This window comes from Crocodylus porosus, unplaced genomic scaffold (assembly GCF_001723895.1).
Source record: "Crocodylus porosus isolate Cpor-Errol unplaced genomic scaffold, CroPor_comp1, whole genome shotgun sequence".
Lineage (NCBI taxonomy): Eukaryota > Metazoa > Chordata > Crocodylia > Crocodylidae > Crocodylus > Crocodylus porosus.
The window spans coordinates 11,150,339-11,174,693 of record NW_017728950.1 but is presented as its reverse complement, the minus strand read 5'-3'; the positions used below and the strand labels follow the sequence as shown (position 1 = coordinate 11,174,693).

Here is a 24,355-nt window from a genome sequence, read left to right as displayed (position 1 = left end):
AGATGAGCACCTTGCCAGGGTCATCTGACCCCGGTGCTCTTTCCTGCCAAGGCAGGGGGTCGGACTAGATGATCTTCCTAGGTCCCTTCCGACTCTAGCTACTATGAAACTATGAAATATTAAGTACTATTTTCTATATTCCTGAGGACCACTGGAACAGGGAGAAAAATACTAAAATGATAATAGTAGAAATAAGTGAAATCTAGGTAAAACCAGTTGTATTTTTCGAAATGTTGATTAGAACTATGAAGGGTAACAAACTTTCTCTGTTAGGCCAAATATTAAAATCGGGTAAATGTCCAGCAGATGAACAAGCAAACCTAATGATACTATGATTTATAATACTAAACAATCTTGTGATGCCAAGACACGCAGAAATGTAATGCCTCTTCCAAAGATGTCTTCCAATGTTTTTACATACCCTTTTAAAACAAATTATAAAATCATAATCTACCAATGAAAGAGAATTGCTATGGTGTGAATGAAAAGATATTGCTTGTATCTGCTTTGCTTTGAGAAAAATAAAGTGATAAATATAAATTACAGCCAAACAAAATTTTAAGGTAAGTAGCAGTGCTGAAACTTTTCCTTTAGAAGGGAGTTGTCCCTTAGGATTTCCAGTCGTTTTTACTCTTATGTTGGTGTTTCTCTTCTGCTGGGACTTCCCAGACAGATATAGATTGACTAACTTTTTCCAGGGTCACACTGAACATGTCCTAACTAAAGTGAATTGGAGAGGGGGTCTGGATCTCATATATGGGGAACTTTAAGCCCTTTTTTTGCTGGTGTTGGGAATAAATATAACTCTTTTGGTTTCAGAAGGCACGTCTACATGTTCATTAAGGTGCCGTAGTTTCTACAGTCTGGGTCAATCAGTTAGGGCTGCCCTGTGAACTGCTGTTATCTGTCACCAGAACTTGCTGAGATGCATGCATAGGGGTGCCCCCTAACTGCCCATTTAAATATCTGTTCAAGTAAGTGTAAGGAGGTACTGCACCATGCATAGGTAGGCAGCAGTTCATGAGTGATCTGGGTTGAAGGCTGGGGGCGACGTGCAACTAACAACAAGTGAATGAAGGCGGAGCCACAAAGAGGGTCCAAAGCTCCAGGAGCAGAGTGCAAAGAGGAAGAGGGGAAGGCTGATGAAGAAGAAGCACAGAGCTTGGGTTGCCCTCTGAGGAAAGGCAACTGTTTTTTGTTTCTCTATCTGTTTCTTTGTTGTTTTGCGTACTTGTTTTTTATTGTTTGTTTTGTTTCTGAGGGGACAAGATTGCACCATGAAAAATAAACTGCCTGGAAACCCAGAACACAGAGTTGACTGGCCTTGAGAAGGGAGCTGGGTGACTAACCGTCTCGGTCAGTTTTTTTTACCAGGGAAACTAAGCAGAGGAATTCTCCCGTATCAACTATCAACTATCAATCTATGTAGCCAAAGTGGATGATGCAATTAATAAGCATCTATTACGTCTGAAACTGAGAAACTGGTACTGCACTATATTCTAACACAGCCTGTGTTCCAAGGGGAGGACAACTGAGGGAAAAGTTGTTCTCATCTGTATTAACAGAGTTAACAATGTGAAACAGGGAAGCACTGAAAACAGCAATGCTGGCTTTTGATTTGGCTGGGTAAACAATGATCAGATCAGTGGACTTGGATTGCAACCAAGAGCCCAGAAGGATGTGAGCATTTTAGCAAATGAAGAACCAAAACTCATATTCAGTGAGCAGAGGACACTTGCTGGCCAAGGAGACCTCACTTTTCAACCATTTTCTCCTCAGTCTGCAGGACCAACATATACATAAAATGAGGGCTGTTAGTGGAATGAAAACAAGGAAGTGAAAATGGAAGGGCTTGTTTGACAGATGCTTGCAATAGGGGGCACAGTTATATATGGCACTAACCCCTACATCTGAAATCACGTATAAAATAATTGTGTCTTATCGGAATGGACAGAGATTATAAATGTGTGTTTAAAAGGGAAACAGTGGAGACTAATAAAACCGAGGTAAGTATAAATACACAGTATAACTAGGTAAATAGATTAAACAGATTAAATTAGAGGGAAAAAGTCTTCATTAAAAATCGTCTTCAAAATAAGTCAAGATAAGTTCTGGTAGTTCAGTTCCTAACTACTACGTCCTTAACTTTTGTACTATTAATTTTTGTAATATTTTTGTGCAAGTGTTATATCTGTGTACCTGCATGTGCATAATTTGTTCCCCCAAGACAAAACACTGGTCTAATTCTGAAAGCATTTGCCAGGGTACCTTTACATGTGCAGGTAAAGGTATGATGGGATCTAATATGGGTAACCACATAGTCACACCTCCAGACATGCCACATATACTGGGCAGGAAGTGTGACTGTGGAATTGTGAATAAGATCCCATCATGCCTTAATGCTGGTGCAGGGGCAGTAAAATCCCAGGCTCCTCTACACCAACAAGAAGCAGGCTCCCAGGGCTGTTCCCAGCTGATGGGGCTGCCAGGAATGTCCCAGGTTTCCTATGCACTGCATGAGATTGCAGCTGCACCCCATGTCTGCCTGGTCCCAGAGTTGCTCACCCAAGGATGCTGGGTCCCGGCAGCTGTAGGCTGCTGCTGAGACTCAAGAGTCCACTGTTGCCCAGAAGTGCTGAGGCTGTGAGTCTCCTCAGCTGTGGGACTCCCAGTCCTGACTATACATAGTGAACCCATGTGGCCCAGACAGATCCCAGCTACAGGGGCAGACCCTGCTACACATGCAAATTAAAGCTGGATATCAACCAGCTACAAAATTATTACACATTTTTGAGCAACAATGTTATAGCTGGTTGGACATTTTTTTTGTGCGATTGTTAATTTGCAAGTGTAGGCAGTCTAAATTAACTGCACAATTAACTTGGTAATTGCATGATACAGGTAACATGTAGAGGGGGCCATAGAGATAAAAAACACAGCAATTCAGAATTCTGGTGACACATACAAGAGATTCTAAGAATTAAGGTACTGAAGTGCTGTAATTAAATCATCTAAATAATGTTACCTCAGTGATAATAAGATGCAGTAATTATACAGTTATCATTAAATGATTTTAGTGCTATGATCATTTTTTTTTTTAATTCTCTTCATGGAATCAATACAGGGAACTCAGGATGTTTCTTACAAAAGGTACAGATTTTTCTTTTAAATTTTTTTGTTACGAAGTTTTATTCCGTTTCCAGTAATTCATCAGTAAAACACATGCATTAGAGCAACTTGTAAAATAACTGAACTTGCCACTTTTGGTCCTTACCAATACAGGTTTTCATGTCCATAGAAGCCATGAATCCATCATAACAAAGACAGCGATACTCTCCTGGAATATTAGTACATTGCCCACCATCACAAATATCTGGGTTATTTTCGCATTCATCAATATCTGGAGTAAGAGTAGACAAGAGTAAGACATATATAAATAGAGATTAAGTTAGGATTAAAAAAAGAATCTCATACAAATATTACAATAGTATTATTGTCCCCTTCTTCCTTACCTGCACATGTCCTGACATCTGGCATGAGAGCATAACCATCACTGCAACTACATTCATAGCTGCCTTCTGAGTTAGTACAGTGGGTATCACAGCCTCCATTCATGATCATGCATTCATCAATATCTGTAAAAATAACATCAACTTATTATTTGGCAACCCTGCTGTCATCAGAGGAAAACCATCTTCTCTTGCCCTTTTAACTGCAAGCTAATCAATGTTAAGTATTATCTCATTCTGAACTGGTAGTCTTAATTTATATACTCTGAGTTAGGCTTTACTTAGCTTTACCTCCTTCACAACTCACTCTTATCTATGGAAGCAAGTGGCTGCTTTTAAGCTTTACCTTTGCTCATATTTAATACTAGTACTGTAAAAAATAAAGGTCATAGGAAAATAAAACATGACATTATGGAAATAAAACTCCTGAAATGGGAACACCTGGTGAAGTCTTGAACCATAGCATAATTTCTTACCATTATTTAAATTCTCTCAGACATACATATACATAGTATTTGTATATTATGAATTGCAACAACTTAATGTTCTCATAAATAAATTAATGAATTGTAATTTATGCAGTATTATTCAATTACTGAATTGTAGGTATAAATCATGCAATAACTCTCCTAACAAATAACTCATTTACAGAGATAGTGCACCATTTAAATTTTTTTTTACAGTCCATGACAGAGTATAAATAATCAAAGTCAAGAAAAATTGCAGTGAGGCCTCTTTCTTGTTTTTGTTCAGAGAATAAATTTAGCAATGGCACCTGTATGTTAGCTAAAATTAACCCACTTAAATCAAGACCTCAGCACGGACACAAGCAATTCTTTTCCCAATATTTAAACTTACACAATGTGATCCTTCCATCTATGTTGGAAGAAGTCACCAATTGAACTAGTTTGTTCTCAAAAAGCTGTCCTTACTTGTTTCAATGAATAGAGTAAGACTAAAGTAGAGAAAGACAGATGCAACAGAAGTAGGAAGGTGGAGGCATCCAATACTTACCAATACAGCCTTGTCTGTCTGGAGTAGCCTGATATCCCGAGTTACAAGAACACTGATAAGTTCCAATCATGTTTACACATTTGCCATTTCTGCAGAGATTATCACTCAACGAGCATTCATTTATATCTGAAAAAGAAGAATTGCTCCAATTACTTGTCCTTCAAAAGGCTGGTTTTGTAATGGCTACTATTTGTTAAAGTACCTCTAAGTGGATATATACCAAAACACTGAAATTGAACAGGTGACCCATTTCAGTGAAGTGGTGAAACAAGAGAAAAATGCAAAGAATTCCAATTACAGAAATAAAAGCTAGGTTAAGTTATAGAACTTAATATCTGATTCGTGGTTACATGAAAAAAATTGTACTCTGTGCTTTTTCACGTTTGAATTCAAAGTGGCCAAAATGCTTCTATAATTTCTGTGTTCAGTCTAGTGTGGCATTCAACATATGCAAAGTCCACAGAGACTCCCGACACCCCTTGAAGTCAATGGTGCTGAGTGTCCTGAAGATCTTCCAGGATCAGGATGTGAAGTTTCAAAGCAAAAGAATTCATCAACAAGATAAAACATAAATTTGCATCAAATGTTCCTGGGGCCCCCTCCTTCTCAACAACAGACAGTTCCCATAGCACAAATAAACACCACATGCAAGCAGCTAAAACTCACCCACACATTCGTCACGTGATGACGACAGTTCATGTCCCAAAGGACAGTCACACTGAAAGCTACCTTCTGTGTTCACACAAGTTCCACCACGGCACAAGAGAGGGTTACGTTCACATTCATCTATGTCTAAAAGAAAACCATGAGAAACAATTAAAGAGAATAATTAGTGAGGGAAAAAGAACAGGAAAACAAATATCAACATCTGGACACAATTAAGAATCTGAGATTCATAGAGCAGAAAGCAGCTACAGTGAAGCAACAATTATTTATTTTCTCATTTCTCGTAACAGATTAGGCAAAGAAACTACGATAGATCTTGAAAGAGTTTTGTTTTCTTGATTATTAAGAAATAATTATGCAATTCTTCATTCAGTAGATAATCTGAAAAAAAAGAAAAGCAGGCAAAGAGAATTTCTGTTTAGTATTCTAAATGCTGTCAAGTGTCTAAACAGAAATCGTATTTCTATGATTTCATTTGTGCAAGATGGATTATTTTTGCATACAGAGACCTGCGCATCAAAGTCTGTGAATAAAACTGATTGATTTTCCACATGCAAATTTTCATGTATCAAAATGGACACATTCAGACGTATATTTGAAAAAGTTGCTTGCTGTTATTTATACTGTATGTGCTTCAATGTAAGATGATCCTAAGTTCAAGACAACCCCTCAATAATTAGATTATATACATGGAAAACATATAAATATGTTGTGATTTTTCAGGCATAGAATGGAATTACTGGAGGCTTGTCCATAATTCATTCCTCCCACTGTTGCAGGGGACAGGCAGTGAGGAGGCAGGTAGTGTGAGGAGATCAAGCAGTTTGCCCCCTGCTTGTGCCTTCCCCCTGTTACCTCTCCCCCAGCCTTGGCTTTCCACCCCAGTCTCTACTCCCTTCTCCCCCCCACCCCCATCTCCCACACCCCCTTCTCAGCCTCAAGTCCCTCCACCCCACTTGCTCCCTTTGCTCCCCACTTTCCCCACTCACACCTCTGTTCTCTCCTCCGCTCTGGCTTCTGCTCCCCACTCACTGCAGCTTCTACTTTGTGCTGGCAGACTCTGTCCCCACTTTACCCTGGGACACTGAGCATTGCCCCAGTCCCTCCCTCATAGCAGAGTCATAGACCAGACTTGTGCAAGCAGTCACAGTACTTGTGTCTATTGCCATATTTTCTTACATTTCACATCCCTCCAAATTAGACATGCACTTTGTTTTGGGAAGGCAAAATGAAGAAAGAAGGATTTTTTTCCAGAATAATAGTTGCATGGAGCAGGGACAGAGCTGACTCTTTGGTTCACTTATCCTCCATTTTTTGCTCAAGCAAAAGCTAATTTTAGCCTTTTCAGTATTGGACTCTGCTCCCCCTCCACATAGCTGGCCACATGGAGAGAAGGAAGCAAAACAGTAGCCATTATAGGCCCTTCATGCTTCCACTGGAGACAGAAAAATAAGCTTTCCCATTTAAGACATGCACCCCAAGTTTGGAGGGCTAATTATGGGAAAAGGGTGTGCATGGCATGGGTAATTAGCATATCAATGCATGCATTTAGAACATCATGCCCAGGAAACAGTGAACAGAAAAACTACAATACCTCCTGACAATGCTTACCCATGCAGTTCTTCATCATCATAAACCCACTTTCATAGCCTTCAAAGCACTCGCACTCAAAGCTTCCTGGAGTGTTGACACAAGTACCACTTCCACAGAGATCCGGGGAGATACGGCATTCATCAATGTCTATTTCACATTACATAAAGACAGAAACACCAAATACAGTTTAAGATGAATCTTGCTTCTTCAACAAATGGAAAACTCATGCCAATAAAATCTCATGTGATGCACCTAAATGTTTAACTAAGTATACTTAATATTTTTAAAAAAATGATTATAGTGAATTAAAAATTCTAAGCTTTGAAACAGCATCAAGGCTGTTTTCATTTTGTATCATTTTAAGATCATGTATTTTACAGGGTGATAATTATGCAATAGCTACCACCAAAAATTCCAAAGTTTGAGAACTATTCAATGTATTTATCACATCTCTTGGAATTATTTCTATGGAAGTATTAGTTGACTTCATAGATAAAACGACAAGGAGGATGTGAGAAGAATACCAGGGAATATAAAGATAATTGCAGGATTGTATTATGGAGGTAGTCAGGACATGGTGGGAAGCAGGGTTCTGACTAAGTAGTTCAGGCACATATATCAGGGCAGACAGAGCTGAGAGACTGGGGATGAGGAGAAACAAAAGTGGACTGGAAAAGAAATAGAGTTCTAAACTCTTGAGTTTTTGTACTTTTTTTCTTATGTAAAAGTCTTTTCTTTTCCTTCTATTTCACTTTCCCTTAGCCTCCTGTAATTCATACACCACATGCAGATATGCAAAACCGTAAGGGAGAAAAGCCTTTGTGAGAAAAAAAAATCTGACACACACTCATTAATTTAGAATTAAGGTTGCCCAAGTGTACTTTTCATCAATAAAATAAAAAGTAGGTAACATCCAGAACAACCTCGATTCACATGCTATACTACTCAAACATCATAGATGGTTAGACACAAGTGTGGAGCCTTCTTCGACATGCTGGAATTCCAGTGCATCAGAGCAGATTTGATTAATCCAGTCTGCTGGAGCGTAGCAATTGCTGTGCTCCAGCAGCCTCTTGTGTCTCATGTATCAGCATGCCCGCGCTTAAAAATGGTGGCAAGGGTGCTTTATCTAAAGCTCATCGAACTAGCTTTAGTTCAAGTGCCCCCACCACCATTTTTAAGTGCAGGAACACTGATACACAAGACACATCAGCACTTTAATTAAAGTGGCTCCCTGAACTGCTCTAATTAAAGTGCCACTGAATGACTGAAAGATAAGGCATGTGAATTGTATCAATATAAATGTTAATGTTGTTTTAACTGATAACTGTATTAATTTTGAGGGAGTCACATTGACAGGAAATTGACTAGAGCATCTTTAACCGTAATTTAACAAATTTTTTGGGTATGGGAATCTATTAAAAGAATGTTACCATTATCAGAGAATCATTTATTGGATGGAATACTTGTGTGTTCTTCACAATAGGTTATCTTTAGCAATTCTTATTTCTTGGTAAGGGAAAGTTCTAAAAAAGTACAAGATCTGAACCACCTCAAATTTTCAGATTACTTTATTGAGCAAAAAGAACTAAGCTTTCCTTAAACTGGAAAATGTAAGACTTACCTGTACAGTTTCTTTCTTCCATATCTAAAGCGAACCCATTGTTACATCTGCATTTGAAACTTCCAATTGTATTCCTGCATTTACCATTCATGCACATACCAGGGAACACTTTACATTCATTAATATCTATGTAGGAAAAAAAAAGAGAAAACAGAATACTTATCTGTTTAACAATAAACTCGGTGGAGAGGTAGTTTCCTTCCAACACTGTGGGTATTATGCAGTAAGTTTTCATTTGAACAAACAAGGATCTTGTGATATTCTCCACAAATTTTACTAAAACTTGGGTGAAACAGAGCTTCTTGCAGGCACTGAAAAGTCATCCCTTTCTAGAAAATGATTTTCAGCTATCACTATGAGATTGTGAATTCAAAACAAAGCAAAAAAACCTTCAGGAAGACTTAAAAAGAAACTCTATAGAATAAATTGAGCCTGTAAGGCACTACCTGGGTAACAGGAAACATGGAGCCATACTAGCATAGGTGTAACTTGGTTAGTTTACACCTCTTTGAGAGATAAACTTTCCTAAAAATTCTCAGTCACCACAGGAGTGTTCAGACATACACGTATTACCTTTTGTCTAGTGCAGAAAAGTGACAAGAGCCTACTCCTACTTCTCTTCTCTTCTTTGGGACAAAAAAATAGTTCCTTGGATTATATGAAGATAGCAAGTCTTCCTTTTTTCCAAAGTACTAACCCTGTAACTGTAACAAGATATTGCATAAGGCTTATCCAATAAACTGCTTGTCAGCCTCAACTTCTCTACATAGTCTCACAAGGGTCAGTCTCAGGCAGCCCCTATTCAGCTATCAGTTAGCTTTTAACAATAATTCAGAAGTATAATTCTGCTGGATGAATGCCCTTATCTAAAGTGTTTCCATCATCAGACAAAACAGTAGCCTGGAGACACCAGCCGGTGTAAAGTGTACAAGAAAAGACAGCAGGGAGAAAAAAAAGGTAGGCGAAGAGATGCCGGACAAAAATTTTCAGTCCTTGTTCAGGCAAACTTTCATGGAATGTAAGAGCTGAATTTTCCCTCCAAGGTGAGTAACTTCAAAATCAGTGATTACTGGCAAAGCAGAACTCCAAATTCCCTCAAGCAACGTGATATATTTGAAGGAAAAAGTTTTGCTGTGTAGACACTTATTTAAAAGAAACCAATACTTTAAAAAGTCTCATAATTATTTCACCTTGTATCTAAAATATGAAATTATTATCTGAAAAGAAAGGATGTACTCAGTGTTTTGAGGGAACCATTTCTTTCCTGAGAGGAGTAAAACTGGCTTAATCATTTTATTTTCCATTGATTATCTGGCTACTAGGGCTGTGCAAAACGGCTATGTTTTGTCTCTGTTTTGGATTCGGCTGTTTTGGAGGGACAATGATTCGTTTTAGTGTTTCAGATCACTGTTCTGTTTTGATTAGGTCAAATCTGTTTTGAAGTTTTGGTGCTGTTTCAGAGATTCAGATCAACCGGGGAGAGGCAGGCAAAGCCAGGCGGCTGCAGGCTCTCCTGTGGCTCCTCCAGCTGTGCCTGCCTTTCCCTGGGTGGGGAGAAGCCCCCATGGCTGCCCTGCCCAGCCCCATCCCTTGCCTGGCCCCACCCTCCTGGCAATTAAAAAAAAGAAAAAAAGCCCCGCACTCATCAGCTGCAGCAGTGGCAACTGGGGCCTCTGAGGGCTTGTGGCTGAACCCCCCTGCACAGCACGGGGCAGTGGAGATCACCCCCCCACCCCACCCTTGGCACCCATGTGGCAGTTGTCACATTGTACAGGTGCAGCACACCTCAGCAGGGCGATACATGCAATCTGGGAGCTGGGGTGGCTGCAGCAGTTACCCTGAGCCCAGCACTGCTCAGCACCAGCTCCCAGATGATATGCAGCACCCTACAGAGCCACACTGCACCTGTGCCATGGAGCATCTGCCACACAGGTGCCAAGCAGGGGGGCCGTCCCCACTGTCCCCTACTGCCCCATGCTGCACAAGGGCCTCTGCCATGAGCCCTCAGAGGCCCCAATCGCTGCTGCTACAGTGAGTGAGTACAGGGCTTTGTTTTATTTTTATTTTTTTAAGTATTGGGAGGCTGGGGCCAGGGCCAGTCAGAGCAGCCATGGGGGCTTCTCCCAGGGCTCCTCCAGCTGTGTGTGGGGAGCCACAGGAAAAGCCCCCATGGCTGCCCAACCCAGCCCCATCACTCGCCCGGGCCCAGCCTCCTGGCACTTTAAAAGGAGGGCCGCAGGGCTGTGCCAGACCCTTTCCAGGGGGCGCAGGTCCCTGGATCTTAGCGCAGGATGACAGCCGGCTGCCACCACTAGCTGGGACCAGCACTCAGTGCAGCCCATGCTGAGCATGGGGAAGACTGGTGACAGCACTGCTCTAGCTGGCAGTGGCAGCATGCTGTCACCCTACACGCAGATCTGGGGACCTGCACCCTCCCAGGAGGGCTGCGGGGCTATGCCAGACTCCTCCTGGGGGTTGTGTGCCCCCAAATCTATGTGCAAGATGACAGCAGGCTGCCGTCCCTCCCCTAGAGCATGGGGATTGGAAGGGACCTCAGGGACAGATCGCAGACACTGGCCTACAGATGTCAATATCAGAGCAGTCCTTCCCCGCACTTCCCTTTCCCTCTTCTGTTTCTGTTTCCCTGCAAGCCCACCTCTGAAATATTCTGAAACATCTGAATCACTTCTGAAATGTTTTGGATGGTTTTGCTTAGTTTCAGAGATGTTTCGGAGCCTTCTGTTTTGTTTCAGATTCATTGTTTTGGGTGCCAAAACTGGCCAAAACACCTTTGAAACAAAATGGCTGCTGAAGTTCCACACAGCCCTACTGGCTACATTGTCCCTTGTCTTCTAGCTACACATATCCCCTCCAAGCACATAGCAATATTTTGCCTAATGCCCCCTCCTCCATCCTTCTTGTTGAAGTGGTTCCATTGGGTAGAAAATAAGATAACATACATGGAACCAGAAGCAGGACAAGCCAGAGGGAATATGCTTTGGTAAAATGGGCACTGCCCTGATAGCGTAGGGGCTCTGAATTCTGGCCTCTCTCTCCAATGCTGTTTCTGCATTTTGCATTTAAAAGTCATTAGATAAAATGGATAGAGAGCAATGGGACAGTTGTTGCTCCACTGAGCCAGCTTTAACAAGGGGTTGGTGAATACTCATTGCCTGGGAAGTACATGTAGATTCAAAAGCCCTCTTGGTGGAGGGGGTGCACTTAAACCTGGGTCCCTCACTCCCTAATCATTACGCGAAAAGGTGTGAGGCCCCTCCTCCTCCTCCTCTTCTTTCTGCCTATACTTGGTCATGGCTTTCTGTGACTAACATTTCTGGAATTTCCATGGAGTTTATGAACTTAGTGGGGCAGAACAATATCAAAGAGAGTGCAAGTGGCCATAGCAGGTACTTCCACTGCATAAACCATCATTTCCAGGCTACAACTTTGCTTCATGGTAGATACTCATAACATGCTCAGAAGGATCTAGTGAGGTTCAGTTAGGAGAAGGATCTAAATATCTACATAAATGGCTCAAAATGCCCACCAAAAGGGAAGCTCTATTTGGGTCCTCATCTTTAATCCTTCAAGCAATTGTCAATCCTCAGCTTCTGGAGAAAACCGGAGTCATTTAAACAAAGGGGGCTTTCTTCTTTCACCATTAATTCCACTGTCCTTCCGGTCACAAATATAACTTCAGAACCATCTTAGATACACTTTCCTTTCTTGTCCAAAACTAATGCTGCTTCTAAATTATGTGTTTTAACCTCTACAACGTCTCCAAAATACATACATCCCTTATCAGTCACAATTTCAACAAACTTTGCAGTAATCTCTTGCACTGTATATCTTAACATCTCTGGCTTCCTACATTCTCATCTTACTCTCACTTTGCTCTGTCCAAAATATTCCCCCCTTTCATGTCTTTCTCAACATGTCAACCCGTAAGAGCTCTTTGCTAGGTTCCTTTCAAATCTTATCAAATTCAAGCTTCTTGCCCTTTAAGGCCCTGAAAAAATCAGGCTACTAACTGTCTCTCCTCCTTGATCACCACTCTTTATTAAGCTTTCAAGTTGCTATGTCTAACCTAAATTGTCATCTCTTTAAGGCAGCAGGTATTTACTACCTGTCTATAACAGACACGCTGTTGGAATGAATACATGAACTAATACAAGCAAAGAGGGGGCAGGTTGACTAATGTAGAAATCCACAGTTATTAGAGACATTAGATTGTCCATGTCCAAGCAAGATTCAGGCAGAGGAAAAGAGCCTGGATCACAGTGACAAGATGGGAAAGAAAGAGCTCAGGTCATGGTAAAGCACAAAAGAGAAAGATTCCAGTTTCTTTCTATCACAGAAAATTGCTGTCTTCATGCAATAAGATCACAAAAGGTCATAGATGGGAATTACAAAGAAGAACTTCAGTAAAATGTATTGTTTGATTATTAAAGCTACATGCTTGGTATCTCTAATTCTAAACATTTCACATATAAAAACAGCGGTGCTTTCCTTTAAAGAGCATATCAGAGTCTACATAGATATACAGAAAATGCACTTTTCAGTTCCAGTAAGAGAGGAATCAAACTTTACCTTTATAAAATGGCCTGCCAGTTAGAATGTCACCTCTGTTAGAAAACCCAGGTCCTCTGGGGCACAAGGCCTCATATTCTTTGGTGCCAGGCTTAGGGCATTCCTCACAGTCTGAGCCCCAAGCAGCACCAACAGCACAGCAGCAGGCATCCATACGAAATTTGCCAGGTACAGGCTGAATACACTCATCTTCGTCCCACTTCAAGTAACATTGTTCCATGCGGATATCTATACATTTTATAAAACAAAGGCAAGTATGTTGTGTTATACACTAACCACTTGATACACTTAATGTTAGGAGTTATTTTTGAGTTATGCAGGTGTAATGCTCAGCTGTTTACAGCTCCAAAGAAAGCAAAAGAACAAATTTCTACTTGAGGGACTTGTGTATCATTGGGATTACCGTATTAACTTGAAATAGAAGACAGTCCCAATTGTAAGATGACCCCAAAATAATTAGATTCTATACATAGAAAGGTATACATTTGTTATAATTTTGCAGGTATGGAATATAATTATTGGAGGTTTGCCTTGAATTAAGTCCTCTTCCCACTGCTACAGAAGAGAAAATAAATCTTGGGGGTCAGGTAGTTCCTTTGCTTTCTGCTTCCCTCCAACTTTTTCCCATAGCAGTCCCTTCCCCCTCATCTGTCAGACCTTGCCTTCCATGAGTACATGGAAAGAAGCAGCAAATTTGAAAAGAATTACCTTTATATTAACCATGGATATAGCAATTTACATACAGTACTTATACATTTAGCTCATCCATCATTGATTCATGTTAGTTGGGTTTTTTTTGAAACTGCTGCAATTTTTAGCACAAGTACTCCATAAACACACTTTTAAGCATCTTTTTTATATGTACTTATATGTAGTAAAAACTATGCATGACATTAATCAAAGGCCAAAGGATCGTGGTTTACCACATTGTTCATTGGGCTGAGCCTCACCAGAGTCAACTGCATTCCAGGCATATGACAACCTGGTCCAGCTTCATCTCATGGAGGGCAGGGCTACACTAATCATATGCAACAGCCTGGGGGGCAGGGCAGGCAGTGATTCTGGATGAACAGTCTGGGGCCCTGTTTTATGATGTCTGGCAGGCATTTAAGATTAGTGCAGAAACAGGAATCATTGGAAATGGGAAAGAAAGGCACAGCTCAGCTGTGGGAGTGACGAGGAAGTAGAGCCAGTGGCAAGGGGGACTGCACTTGATGGGTATTACCATATATCTTATTCAGAGGGGTTACACTAATCTATTCATGAGGCTGAAGAGGAAGTAGCCAACTTCATCTGGAAAAGTGACACCTGGCACAGGTTGTTCAAAGACCGTAGGAGGGGAAGTCAACAAAGACAACGAAGACGATAGTGATGCAGCTGGACCTGGAGACAACAAGGAACACTACAACAGGATCAGCAGCAGAAGTGACAGCGACAAGGACAGTAAATGAACTGAGAATGTAAATTTCAAATTGGGGTTTGGACTAAAGGACTGTGATTTGGGTAGGAGAGGGTGGAGGGAGAGTGCGCAGGGGCACAGGGGATTGGGTACACTTATTGTAACAGGATGCGTGGGTTTCTTAATGCAGTTTTAATATGTGTGAAGGAAAGCTTACGGTAGAGGATGTATATATAACTCTCTCTATATATAGTATATTTTAATTAAAAAAGAAAAAGGTAGAATCAATTTCAAATGGAAGTCTCCTCCCTTGCTTCCTCTGAGGGCCTTATGGCTAAGGGCAAGCAAAACTTGAGGGCATCCGAACCCCAAGCCTCTGGGTTTGGGCCTGCAAGTAGGATGCCCGCCAAAGGTTTTGGAAACATCTGAAGCCCCAGGTGCAGGTGGAGGATGTTTGCTGGTAATAGGGCCACTTACGGTTCTGGACTCTTGGATTTGGAATTAGTTTTGACTAATATGGCCTCAGATACAAATTATTTATATACATAAAGAGAAGTTAGAATCAACTTCATAGTTGGTTTCTATTGTTAAGCACATGCCGCTTTTTGCAGCAGTTTAATGATAAAGTTTTTAGTAAGACTTCTTTGTATATGATTATAAAATGAGGGGCTTTTTTCCTCATGCCAGTTGAGGGGGAAAAACCTCATCTTGTATTGGAGTAAATATAGTACATTGGATTTGATTAGTGTTGATTGTATAAATGTTACAGTATTACTACAGTTCCAGTAGGTAACAGACCTACTACTGTTTACAGTTCCAGTAGGTAACAGCTTTTCAAGCTCACCCTGGGGCACCTTTTGTTCAAAGTAATTTTCACTGTGTTCGACATATACCCAACAATCTCCCAAGACACAATATTAAAACATTTTAAAGTCTACCCCTTACCCATTTTTTATTCATTATTCACTCAGAACAAAAGATAACTGAAGCACTTTTGGGGAAAAAAAGATTAAATCAAGATAACATTTAAGTGTAGATGACCTCCTAAATGAGATTTTTAGCCTACATGTGGGTTTTTTTTTATGTCCACAAGAATCCAGAACCTCTAACAAATTCAGAATGCATTCAGAATGGAAAAACTGATATTATAACAATGATAAGGAATGTTCCTATGACATGATACCATTTACTGAAGACTTGGTTATCTCCAAGATGTTTTCACATATTTCATAGACATTAGGGCTGGAAGAGACCTCAGAAGATCATTGAGTCCAGCCTCCTGCCCCAGGGGCAGGAAGTCAGCTGGGATCACAGGATCCCAGCAAGATAAACATCCAAATTTCTCTTGAAGGCATTCAAAGCAGGTGTCTGAACCACCTCCAATGGCAGGCTATTCCAGACCTTTGGGGTTTGGACAGTAAAGAAATTCTTCCTTATGTCCAGCCTGAAATGGTCTTGCAGGAGTTTATAACTGTTCGACCTTGTCATCCCTTGGGGCGCTCTGGTGAAAAAATGTTCCCACAGATCCTGGTAATCACCCCTGATAAACTTACAGGTAGCCATCGGATCGCCCCTGAGCCTGTGCTTTTCCAGGCTGAAGAGCCCCATGGCTCTCAGCTTGTCGTCGTAAGGTCTGTTTTCCTGACCTCTGATCATGCGTGTGGCTCTTCTCTGGACTCTCTCAAGCTTCTCCACAGCCTTTTTGAATTGTGGAGCCCAAAACTGGACGCAATATTCCAGCTGTGGCCTCACCAAGGCTGAGTACAAGGGGAGAATGTTGTCCTGGGATCTGCTTGAGAAGCATCTATGGATGCAAGCCAGCGTTTTGCTCACTTTACTAGCTGCAGCATCACAGTGAAGTCTCATGTTCATCTTGTGGTCAGTCATGACCCCCAAGTCCCTTTCATCTGTACTGCTAACCAGCGTAGCACTACCGAGCCTTTAAGGATGCTGCAGGTTTTTCTTCCCAATTGGAGAACCTTGCATTTTTCAGTGTTAAACACCATCAGGTTCTCGTCCACCCTATTTCCTGAGCCTATCGAGGTCAGCCTGGATCGACCTCCTGTCCTCAGGTGTGGATGCTTTACCCCAAAGTTTGGTACCATCAGCGAACTTCGCCAGTCCGCTTCTGACTCTAATGTCCACATCGTTAATAAAGATGTTGAACAATATAGGTCCAAGGACAGAGCCCTGAGGGACTCCACTGATCACAGGGTACCAAATATCAGATGACTTCTGGAATGTTGGAAATTTTTACTTCTTTCATGTATTTACCAAACTGTACACATCAAAAGAGGTTGGGAAGTTACCACATCTTTGCACTGAAGAAGGGACTGAGCCAGGACATTTTCTGGAAGCACTGTAGCACCTTCCTATTTGGGAAGGTGTTTAGCGAGCAAGGTCAAGCCGGGATATTTTTAGGGAGATTTTGTTTTATATTTTATTTTAATATTCACCTTGCTTTTATTAATCATTTTGTCTCTGTGTCCTCCAGCTTTTGTTGGGAAAGACTGCATAGAAATCTAAAAAATAAATAAAATATGTGCCTGCACAAAGTTTGGCTTTATCTTAAAATTATATCCTTTTATCTCTGCTAGCAAGCAAGGCGACATCAACGTCTACTCTAGTCTTATGAGTTCATAATACTTAGATTTTATTACTTTTCCTTTCAAATTTTGGATTCCCACCAGGAATTTACTTTGCCAGGCATCTGGACTGAAACCTGAAGGGCAAATCAGTGAGAATCCAAACAGGACTTTTCCTCCTGACATTAATACAGGGTTGAGCCTTAAGGCCTAATCCACTTCCCACTGAAGTCAATGGAAAGTTTCTTACTGACATCAGCAGGAGCTGAACTGAACTGTAAGAAACATGATGTATTCTACAGAAAAAGGGAACACACAGGAAAAACACATGAGAATAAATTTGTACAACTGCTTATTAATGGCATTCAGAATGGAAAATTCTCCATTCAGTTGAGATGGAGAGAAAATTAATCTATTGTTCCAAAACAAAAATATATGTTAATAGTTTGTCCTATAAAAGATGAGACTAGACTTTAGGTTTATGAAAAGTTAAAAATAATTGTAGACTTTTCATTGCTCAGCATGAGAAGTGAAGCCTGACTGAAGATGATAGAAGAGCTAAAAATAACAAAGATAAACTGCCGAGGTATTTTCTGTAAAAATCTTTCAAAGTCAAATAGATTTACCATGCAAATTTACTACAAACAATTTAGAACACAAAAATAAACACGGTCATTTTAAAAAAAAATCCTCATGTTTTCCAGTGAACTATATCACGTGAAGATGCCTATTTATTTTCTGTTCAAAAAGCTCAGAAAACATACCACTCATACCATATTTACTCGATTATAAGACAAGGCCTTTTCCCCATTCAACATAGGGAAAATTAAGCCTCATCTTATGATCGCATACGACTTACCTGAAACCAGAAAATGCATGGGGCCAGTCAGCAGAGGGCATGCAAGCTCCCCTCAGTATGCAGGGTTCCTGGCTGCTCTGTGCAGGGTTGCTTTGCTCCAAGCTGCTGCCTGTCAGTGTGTGCTGAGTTGCTTCGGCACCTTCCAGCTGAAAACCCCACATACAGCTTAAAATGACTCGGCAGGTGCTAGCCAGGGACTGACCTCAGAGCAGACCTCAGAGGGGCTTCTTGGCCAGCATATGCTGAGTTGCTCTGAGCTGCTGCCCCAGCAGCAGGTGCTGAAGCAACTCATTGCATGCTGGCAGTCTGGCCGGGTCCCTTGCTGTGTACCAGACTGCTCTGGCATCTGCTGCTGGGGCAGCAGCTCAAATCAACTCAGCATGCATTGGCCAGAAACCCCGTAAGCTGTGGGGATGGGTCATTTTGAGCTGCGTGCAAGAAGTCTGGCCAGCACATGCTGAGTTACCTCAGCACCCACCATCCAGGCAGCAGCTGGGCTGGGAGTGAGTGACCTGATCACCTGCCTGCCAGGCACCCAGCATGCTGTGGGAAGAGGCCAGGCAGGCATACAACAGGGAGGAACCCAGCTGGGGCGGTCAGCACACAGGGTGGAGGAACCCTGGCCAGCACAAAGCAGGGAGGGTTCCCACAGGGGCTGGCCAGCACTCAAAAAGGAGGAAACCCCACAGGCCAGCCAGGCACTCAGCATGCTGCAGGGAAGGACTTGACTGCAGTGACAAAGAACCCAGCACCCTGCACCCAGCAAGGGACCCACGGTGTGGCAAAGAACCCAATGAATAGCGAGGCTCCAGGGAGCAGTAAGAAGGGATCAGCATAGTGAGACTTCTAATAGCGGCAGCAAAGGATCCAGCACATGGCAAGGCTCCATAAGTGATGTATAAGTGTTGAGAGTGGAGCACAACTCCACAACACTGCTACTGCCCCAGCTGCTACTAGGCAGTGGCTCCAGCTGGGCTGCAGCTCCATGCCCTGTGCCCCACCATCAATGCAGAAATCATGCTGCTGCTGCTCCCAGTTGCCAGACCCTGGCTGGGCTGCAGCCCTACGCCCTGCCATTGGTGCAGAAATCTGTGGGGGTACATGCCTCCCTATTCCCCTACTATACACCACCTATGCAAGGCTCTCAGCAGTGGTAAGGGACCCAGCATAAGGCGAGGCCCACAGCATGTGGTGGTAAGGGACCTGGCAACAGTGACAAAGGACTCAGAATGCACATGGTGATGCATGCACACAACAACAGACTCAGAAGTGGTGATGAGGGACCCAGCATGAGCATGGGATCTAGCACACAGTGAGGCTCTAGTCAGCAGCAGCAAGGGAACCAGTATACGACGAGGTGCCTTACAGTAGTGAGGCAGGGGAAGGCAAGGCATCCAGTGGAGGGGCAGGTGGCAGATGAGCACCTGCTGGAGTAGCAGGAAAAGCGGCAGAATACGGGGCCTGATCAACACTGACTGGCCAAAATTTAAAGCCATAAAAACCCACAGTACATTCTGTGGGATGAGTGGTGTCACAGAAACTGCCATGAAGAAAAGAGGAAGTAGCAGTACAAATGTGAAGATACCAAAGGAAATGAGGTGCATGTATGATACTAACTTTAAAATGAAAGTTATTAATTATGCTGAAAAACAAATAATAGTGATGTGGAAAGGAAGTTTAATGTTACTGAAGCAAATGTACATTGATGGAGACAATTAAAAGGAAACTAGAAAATGCTAAGTTCACATGGAAAATATCTGGGAACCCAAAACAAGGCTGCTTTCCTGAAATTGATAAGCAAGTTCTCAAGTATGCTCACCAGATGTTAAAGCAAAAATTCTGTCACTAAATTGTGAACTTGTAGTGATACCTGCTCGTATGACATCTCAATTTAAAGTACTAGAGGTCATGGAATAAGCCCTTTAAGGACCATTTACAGTGTCAGTTCTCAGACTGGCTCTTGGCAGGGAACCAAGTGCTTACACCTGGTGGGAAGATTAAGAAGCCAACTGTAGCACTGCTTTGCCAATGAATTCTGGGAGAAAGATATCTTCAGAATCAATTATTAAAGGCTTCAAGAAGTGCTGTATATTAGGGCCGTGCAGAGCAGGTAATATTCGAGTCGACAGCCATGTCGAATATTAAACCGGGTCCCGCTTCGATTTGCTGTCCGCTTCAAGTTGAAGCGGGTCCACTTGGACTCGAGGTCAAAACTCAGTCGAATAGTCGAGCTGCTTCGACTTCCCCATAGGCTATAACAGGGAAGGTTGAAGCAGGCTATAACTTTGGCATTTCTTATCTGATCTTGACGAAACTTGCAAAGATGGTAGCTCCTGAGGAGCCCACAAAGCCTGCCAACTTTCAACAAGATAGGTTCAGGGGGTTCGGAGAAACAGCACTCCAAATTCTTAAGAGAAAACATCCTGTGACTTCTGTGTGGAAAGCCACAGGGAGCTCAAAACTGCAGGCTTGCTAGCCCCTGAGGAGCCCACAAAGCCTGCCAACTTTCACGGTGATAGGTGCAGGGGTTTGGGGGAAACTGCACCTTAGGCTGCTGACAGACAAAACTCGTGATACAGACGGAGTGAGGAGAGTCACATTCGCTCTGTCCGCACCTGGTGCTTGGGGAGCCCCAGCAGCAGGGAGTTTACCTTGAGGGACACCAGCTGCTCCACCCACCAGGATCCAAGCAGGTGCGGTAGGGTGTCGCAACATCCGCAGCCATGCTGAACACCCTCTCACTTGGCACACTGGTCAGTGGACAGGACTGGTATTCCCGATCTGGCCACACTGGGCTGCGGATTGCCCAGTAGGCCAAGGGGTCACAGTCCAGGGGCTCCACAGGCTCGGCAAGATAGGCAGACACCACTGTGTGAGGGCTGTCTGCCTGATCCTGGGGTCTGGTGGGTCTGGACCCCCTAATGTTTCCATGCCCTTAGCCCATATTGGGAGCACCCGTGGTGGAGGGGAAGACTGGCTCGTGGATGGCAGGCTGGGTTCAGGCAGTGAATCCCCTTGTTCCACTTCCCCACCCCCTGCCGTTCCACCTCCGTCACTTTCTTAATAAGTACCTCCCTCCAGTGACTCAGTGTCTTGCTGCCACATATGGCGCCCTTCACCCTTGGGTCACAGATGGCGGCCAGCATATGCAGTGTGTTGGACCCCAAGGGTTTAAGCCTTTTCCTAAGTCCCTCCTTCAGCCGCCTCACCAGTGCCTGCACATCTGGTGAAAGTGGCCTGCCCCAGCCAGGAACACTGGCCCCCAGGAAGCTCTCCATTTGGCTGCGGAGCTCCTTCACTATATTGGCCTCAGCATGAGAAAGGCATCAGCAGCACTGAGGGTCTCAGTGGCTTCGAGAAAGGGCTTGAGGACCAGCAAGATCTGGGAGATCACACTCAGCTTTGGTCAGGGGGCCGCTGATCCCAATCTCCCCAAGCAAGGCCAGCTCATGGATGGTGAAGGGCTGGCCATCCAGAGCAAGCATCTCCCCAATGGTCTGGGTGACCTTGCTCACATTTGCAACTGGTCCCTTTTGCCCCCAGTGTTCCAAGGTGCCCTGCCTCTGCTGTGGGGGGATGGGGGCTATGGAGCGACATGGGGCTGTTCCTGTAGCAAAGGGGTGGTACCTGCGGAGATGATTCAGCATCCCCGAGGTGATCATGCTTTTTGTTCCCTTGCCCCGGCTGATTTTGGCTCGGCAGTGCACGCAGATAGCAAACACAGGATCATCTGCCAGCTCAAAATGATCCCAGATCATGCTAGTACTAGGTTTTTCCCTCTGGCATGTGGGTGCATCTGTGGATGGTGCTGAACTCTCCCCTTCTTCAGCAGTCAGAGGCACAGCAAGAGAAAGAGTGGACTCAGCTGAGCCACTTGCCTTCACCTGTACAGAGGCACCTTCTCAAGTGCCTTCTGGGAAAGACCTCGTGGCTTGAAAGGAAAAAAACCTGAGGGGTGCAGAGCACAAACTCAGCTGATTCCCCCTCCTTCTCCAGGACTTCCCTTGCCAGGGAATCTGTTGAAGATCAGGGCTTCCAGCTGTCGTGGTCTGATGCAGAGGTGCTGGAGAACATCAGCAGCTCAGAAACTGACCCCAAGGCAGAAAGCAGGGGAGCTGAAAAACTGCTGCCTTTTATGCATTTTTTCTGGCCCTCCCCCCAGAGCACTGGAATTGGAAGGGACCTCAGAGAATGATGACAGGTCACTGGCCAGCCACACATGTCAGTCATGAAAGCACTCCTTCCCCTTCCTTTTCTTACTTTCCCTTTTTTTTCCCCCACAGGGAATCCGTTATAGGCAAGTTGAATATTCAACCCTTGTCAAATATTCAACCTGCGCTGTTAATATTCGACTTCCAGTATTCAATTTGACAGCTATTCGACCATCTGCTATTCGACTCGACTTTCACTTTTCAAGGTCAAATATGTCGAATATTTGTTGAATCGAATATTAAGTCAAAGCTTTGCACAGCCCTACTGTATATCCAATGCCATGGATGTAACTGAAGATGATGTTCTGTGGGAAGATGAGGAAGAAAATGAGAACAGTGAAGAGTGTGAGAGTGAGGATGCATGTGAAAGAGACCAGTCCTAAGCTGCAAGATCTAAGAAAGGAATAGCACTCTCTAGACAGAACCTAAAATAGGTTAAGTTAATGCTTGAATTGAATTAAAGCTAATATTGAATTTATGACTTACTGGTATTGTTGTAATTTTTATCAGTAGGTCTGTATATAAAAATAATATTTTTTCCCCTCACGTGGATCTAATTATGGGTAGGTCATCTTAAATTCAAGGTCATCTTAAATTCGAGTAAATCCAGTATATATTTGCTCCCATTAAAATGACTCCAGTATGTTAAACAGTTTACAGCAAGTTCACTTAGTTCAGGAATGTATCACATGGTCCAAATGCTTGTGTAGTATAAAACAGGAATTATGCCTTGGAATTTAAACTAACATTTATTGAATAAAGTCTGGCAGGAGGAAGTGGCATACTTAAAGTAAAGGTGTAGCATTGCTTAAAATAAAACTTCCTTATGCCAGCCAGCATCACCTCCATCTATCAGCTGTGAGCTGCAAACTGCTCCTTGTCAAATTTCTCTTTGGGAGGTAGTACAAAATTAATAGTAGAAAAGGGGAGATTAGGAATAGCATTATCAAGTATGTTAAAAAAAAGACTGAATAAAACCTATTAAGCAAAGCTATATAAAAAGGTTCATATAGCCAGGTCGAGATGCACACATACCAACATGGATTTGTCAAGAACATGTTGCTCTTGCCTAACCTGATTTTCTTCTAAGACAAGGTAATGGGCTTTTTAGGTGGAGGAGAGTAATGAATTTGATACATCTCTTTTTTAGCTAGGCTTTTGATACAGTCTCCCTTGACATCTTATAAATAAGATAAGGGAATACGATGTAAATAAAGCTACTTTAAAGTGGGTGCATGAATGGTTGGATCATCATGGCTCATAGTCATCAATGGCCTGATGTCCAACTAAGATGAGGTCTCATTTGGGATTTCCCAGGGGCCTGTCCTGCATGGAGAATGCTTTTACAAGGGGTAGATGAAACTCACAGTCTTTTTCTGATCCTAACTGTGGTAGTGCATCATAGGGAGTGCAAATCTCCTAGACAGGTAGGCCCCAGGCCAGGTTTTATGTATCCAAACCATGAAACTACACTTGGAAAACAGCAGATGTACCAATCAAATTACAGGACACTTTCTGAAGCTGCCAGATGCATCTTGAACCGGCTTCAACTTCAGATACAAAGTAATAAATTTGTAGAACAGGGGTGGGCAACCTACAGCCCACAGGCCAAATCTGGCCCACAAAGAGCTTGGATCTGATCCAGAAAGGTCTATCCAGCCTGGGGCAGCTCACGAATTGAGTGGCTCACAGCTGTGACAAACTGCCTGGCCCCTCCATAGCACTCTCCTCAGCAGATCTCCCTGCTGCTCCCTTCTCCTGCCTATGCTTACTTTGCTGCAGAGGGCCTAGATATCTGCAGTGAGTGTAAGCACAGGCAGCTAGAGATCTCCGGGTAGGTGGAAGGTGGATTTGTGGCCTGTGGCAGGAATCCAGCTTACAAGTTCTGGCCCAGGGCAGCAAAATGATGCCAAATCCTTTAGAGAAAAACTAAAATGGGCCTAAAACAACACAGGCCTGTGTGGAATAAATAGACTATGAGGCATGGAGAGACTGTGTCCACTGCTCTTCCACTGACACAGAAGTACTGGCCTTGATGCAAAAGCATCCCACACTGTACTTTCAGGTTGGGAGCAAGAAAGACAATTCCCAACTCTTTGACAATTCTGAGGGACAGAGGACTTTGCCACAAGATTCGTCAGGATTTGGCAGAAAACTATAAAATGTAAAATTAACCCTAACTGAGGGATCAACCCCCCACCTCACACACAAACCTGTAATTGCTGCATTACATCCTAGCAGGAAGAATAATGTGCTCCTTTCTCTGAAAGTACTAAGAGTTACTATGCTTGAACATGAAACCCTC

The 24,355-nt window shown here is 42.9% G+C and overlaps 1 protein-coding gene across 4 annotated transcripts in view; it reads right to left on the bottom strand.

Annotated features, from left to right (window-relative positions):
• Nucleotides 1-24,355, bottom strand: part of FBN2 (fibrillin 2) — a 283,527-nt gene that overhangs the window by 86,635 nt on the left and 172,537 nt on the right. For all 4 annotated transcript variants that reach the window (XM_019554934.1, XM_019554938.1, XM_019554937.1 and 1 more), the window contains 7 exons: nt 12,997-13,224; nt 8,407-8,532; nt 6,801-6,929; nt 5,190-5,315; nt 4,524-4,649; nt 3,513-3,635; nt 3,275-3,400 (listed from right to left, as the gene is read on the bottom strand). In XM_019554934.1, the coding sequence (XP_019410479.1) occupies nt 3,275-3,400; nt 3,513-3,635; nt 4,524-4,649; nt 5,190-5,315; nt 6,801-6,929; nt 8,407-8,532; nt 12,997-13,224 (984 nt within the window). The remainder of the gene's footprint in view (nt 1-3,274; nt 3,401-3,512; nt 3,636-4,523; nt 4,650-5,189; nt 5,316-6,800; nt 6,930-8,406; nt 8,533-12,996; nt 13,225-24,355) is intronic.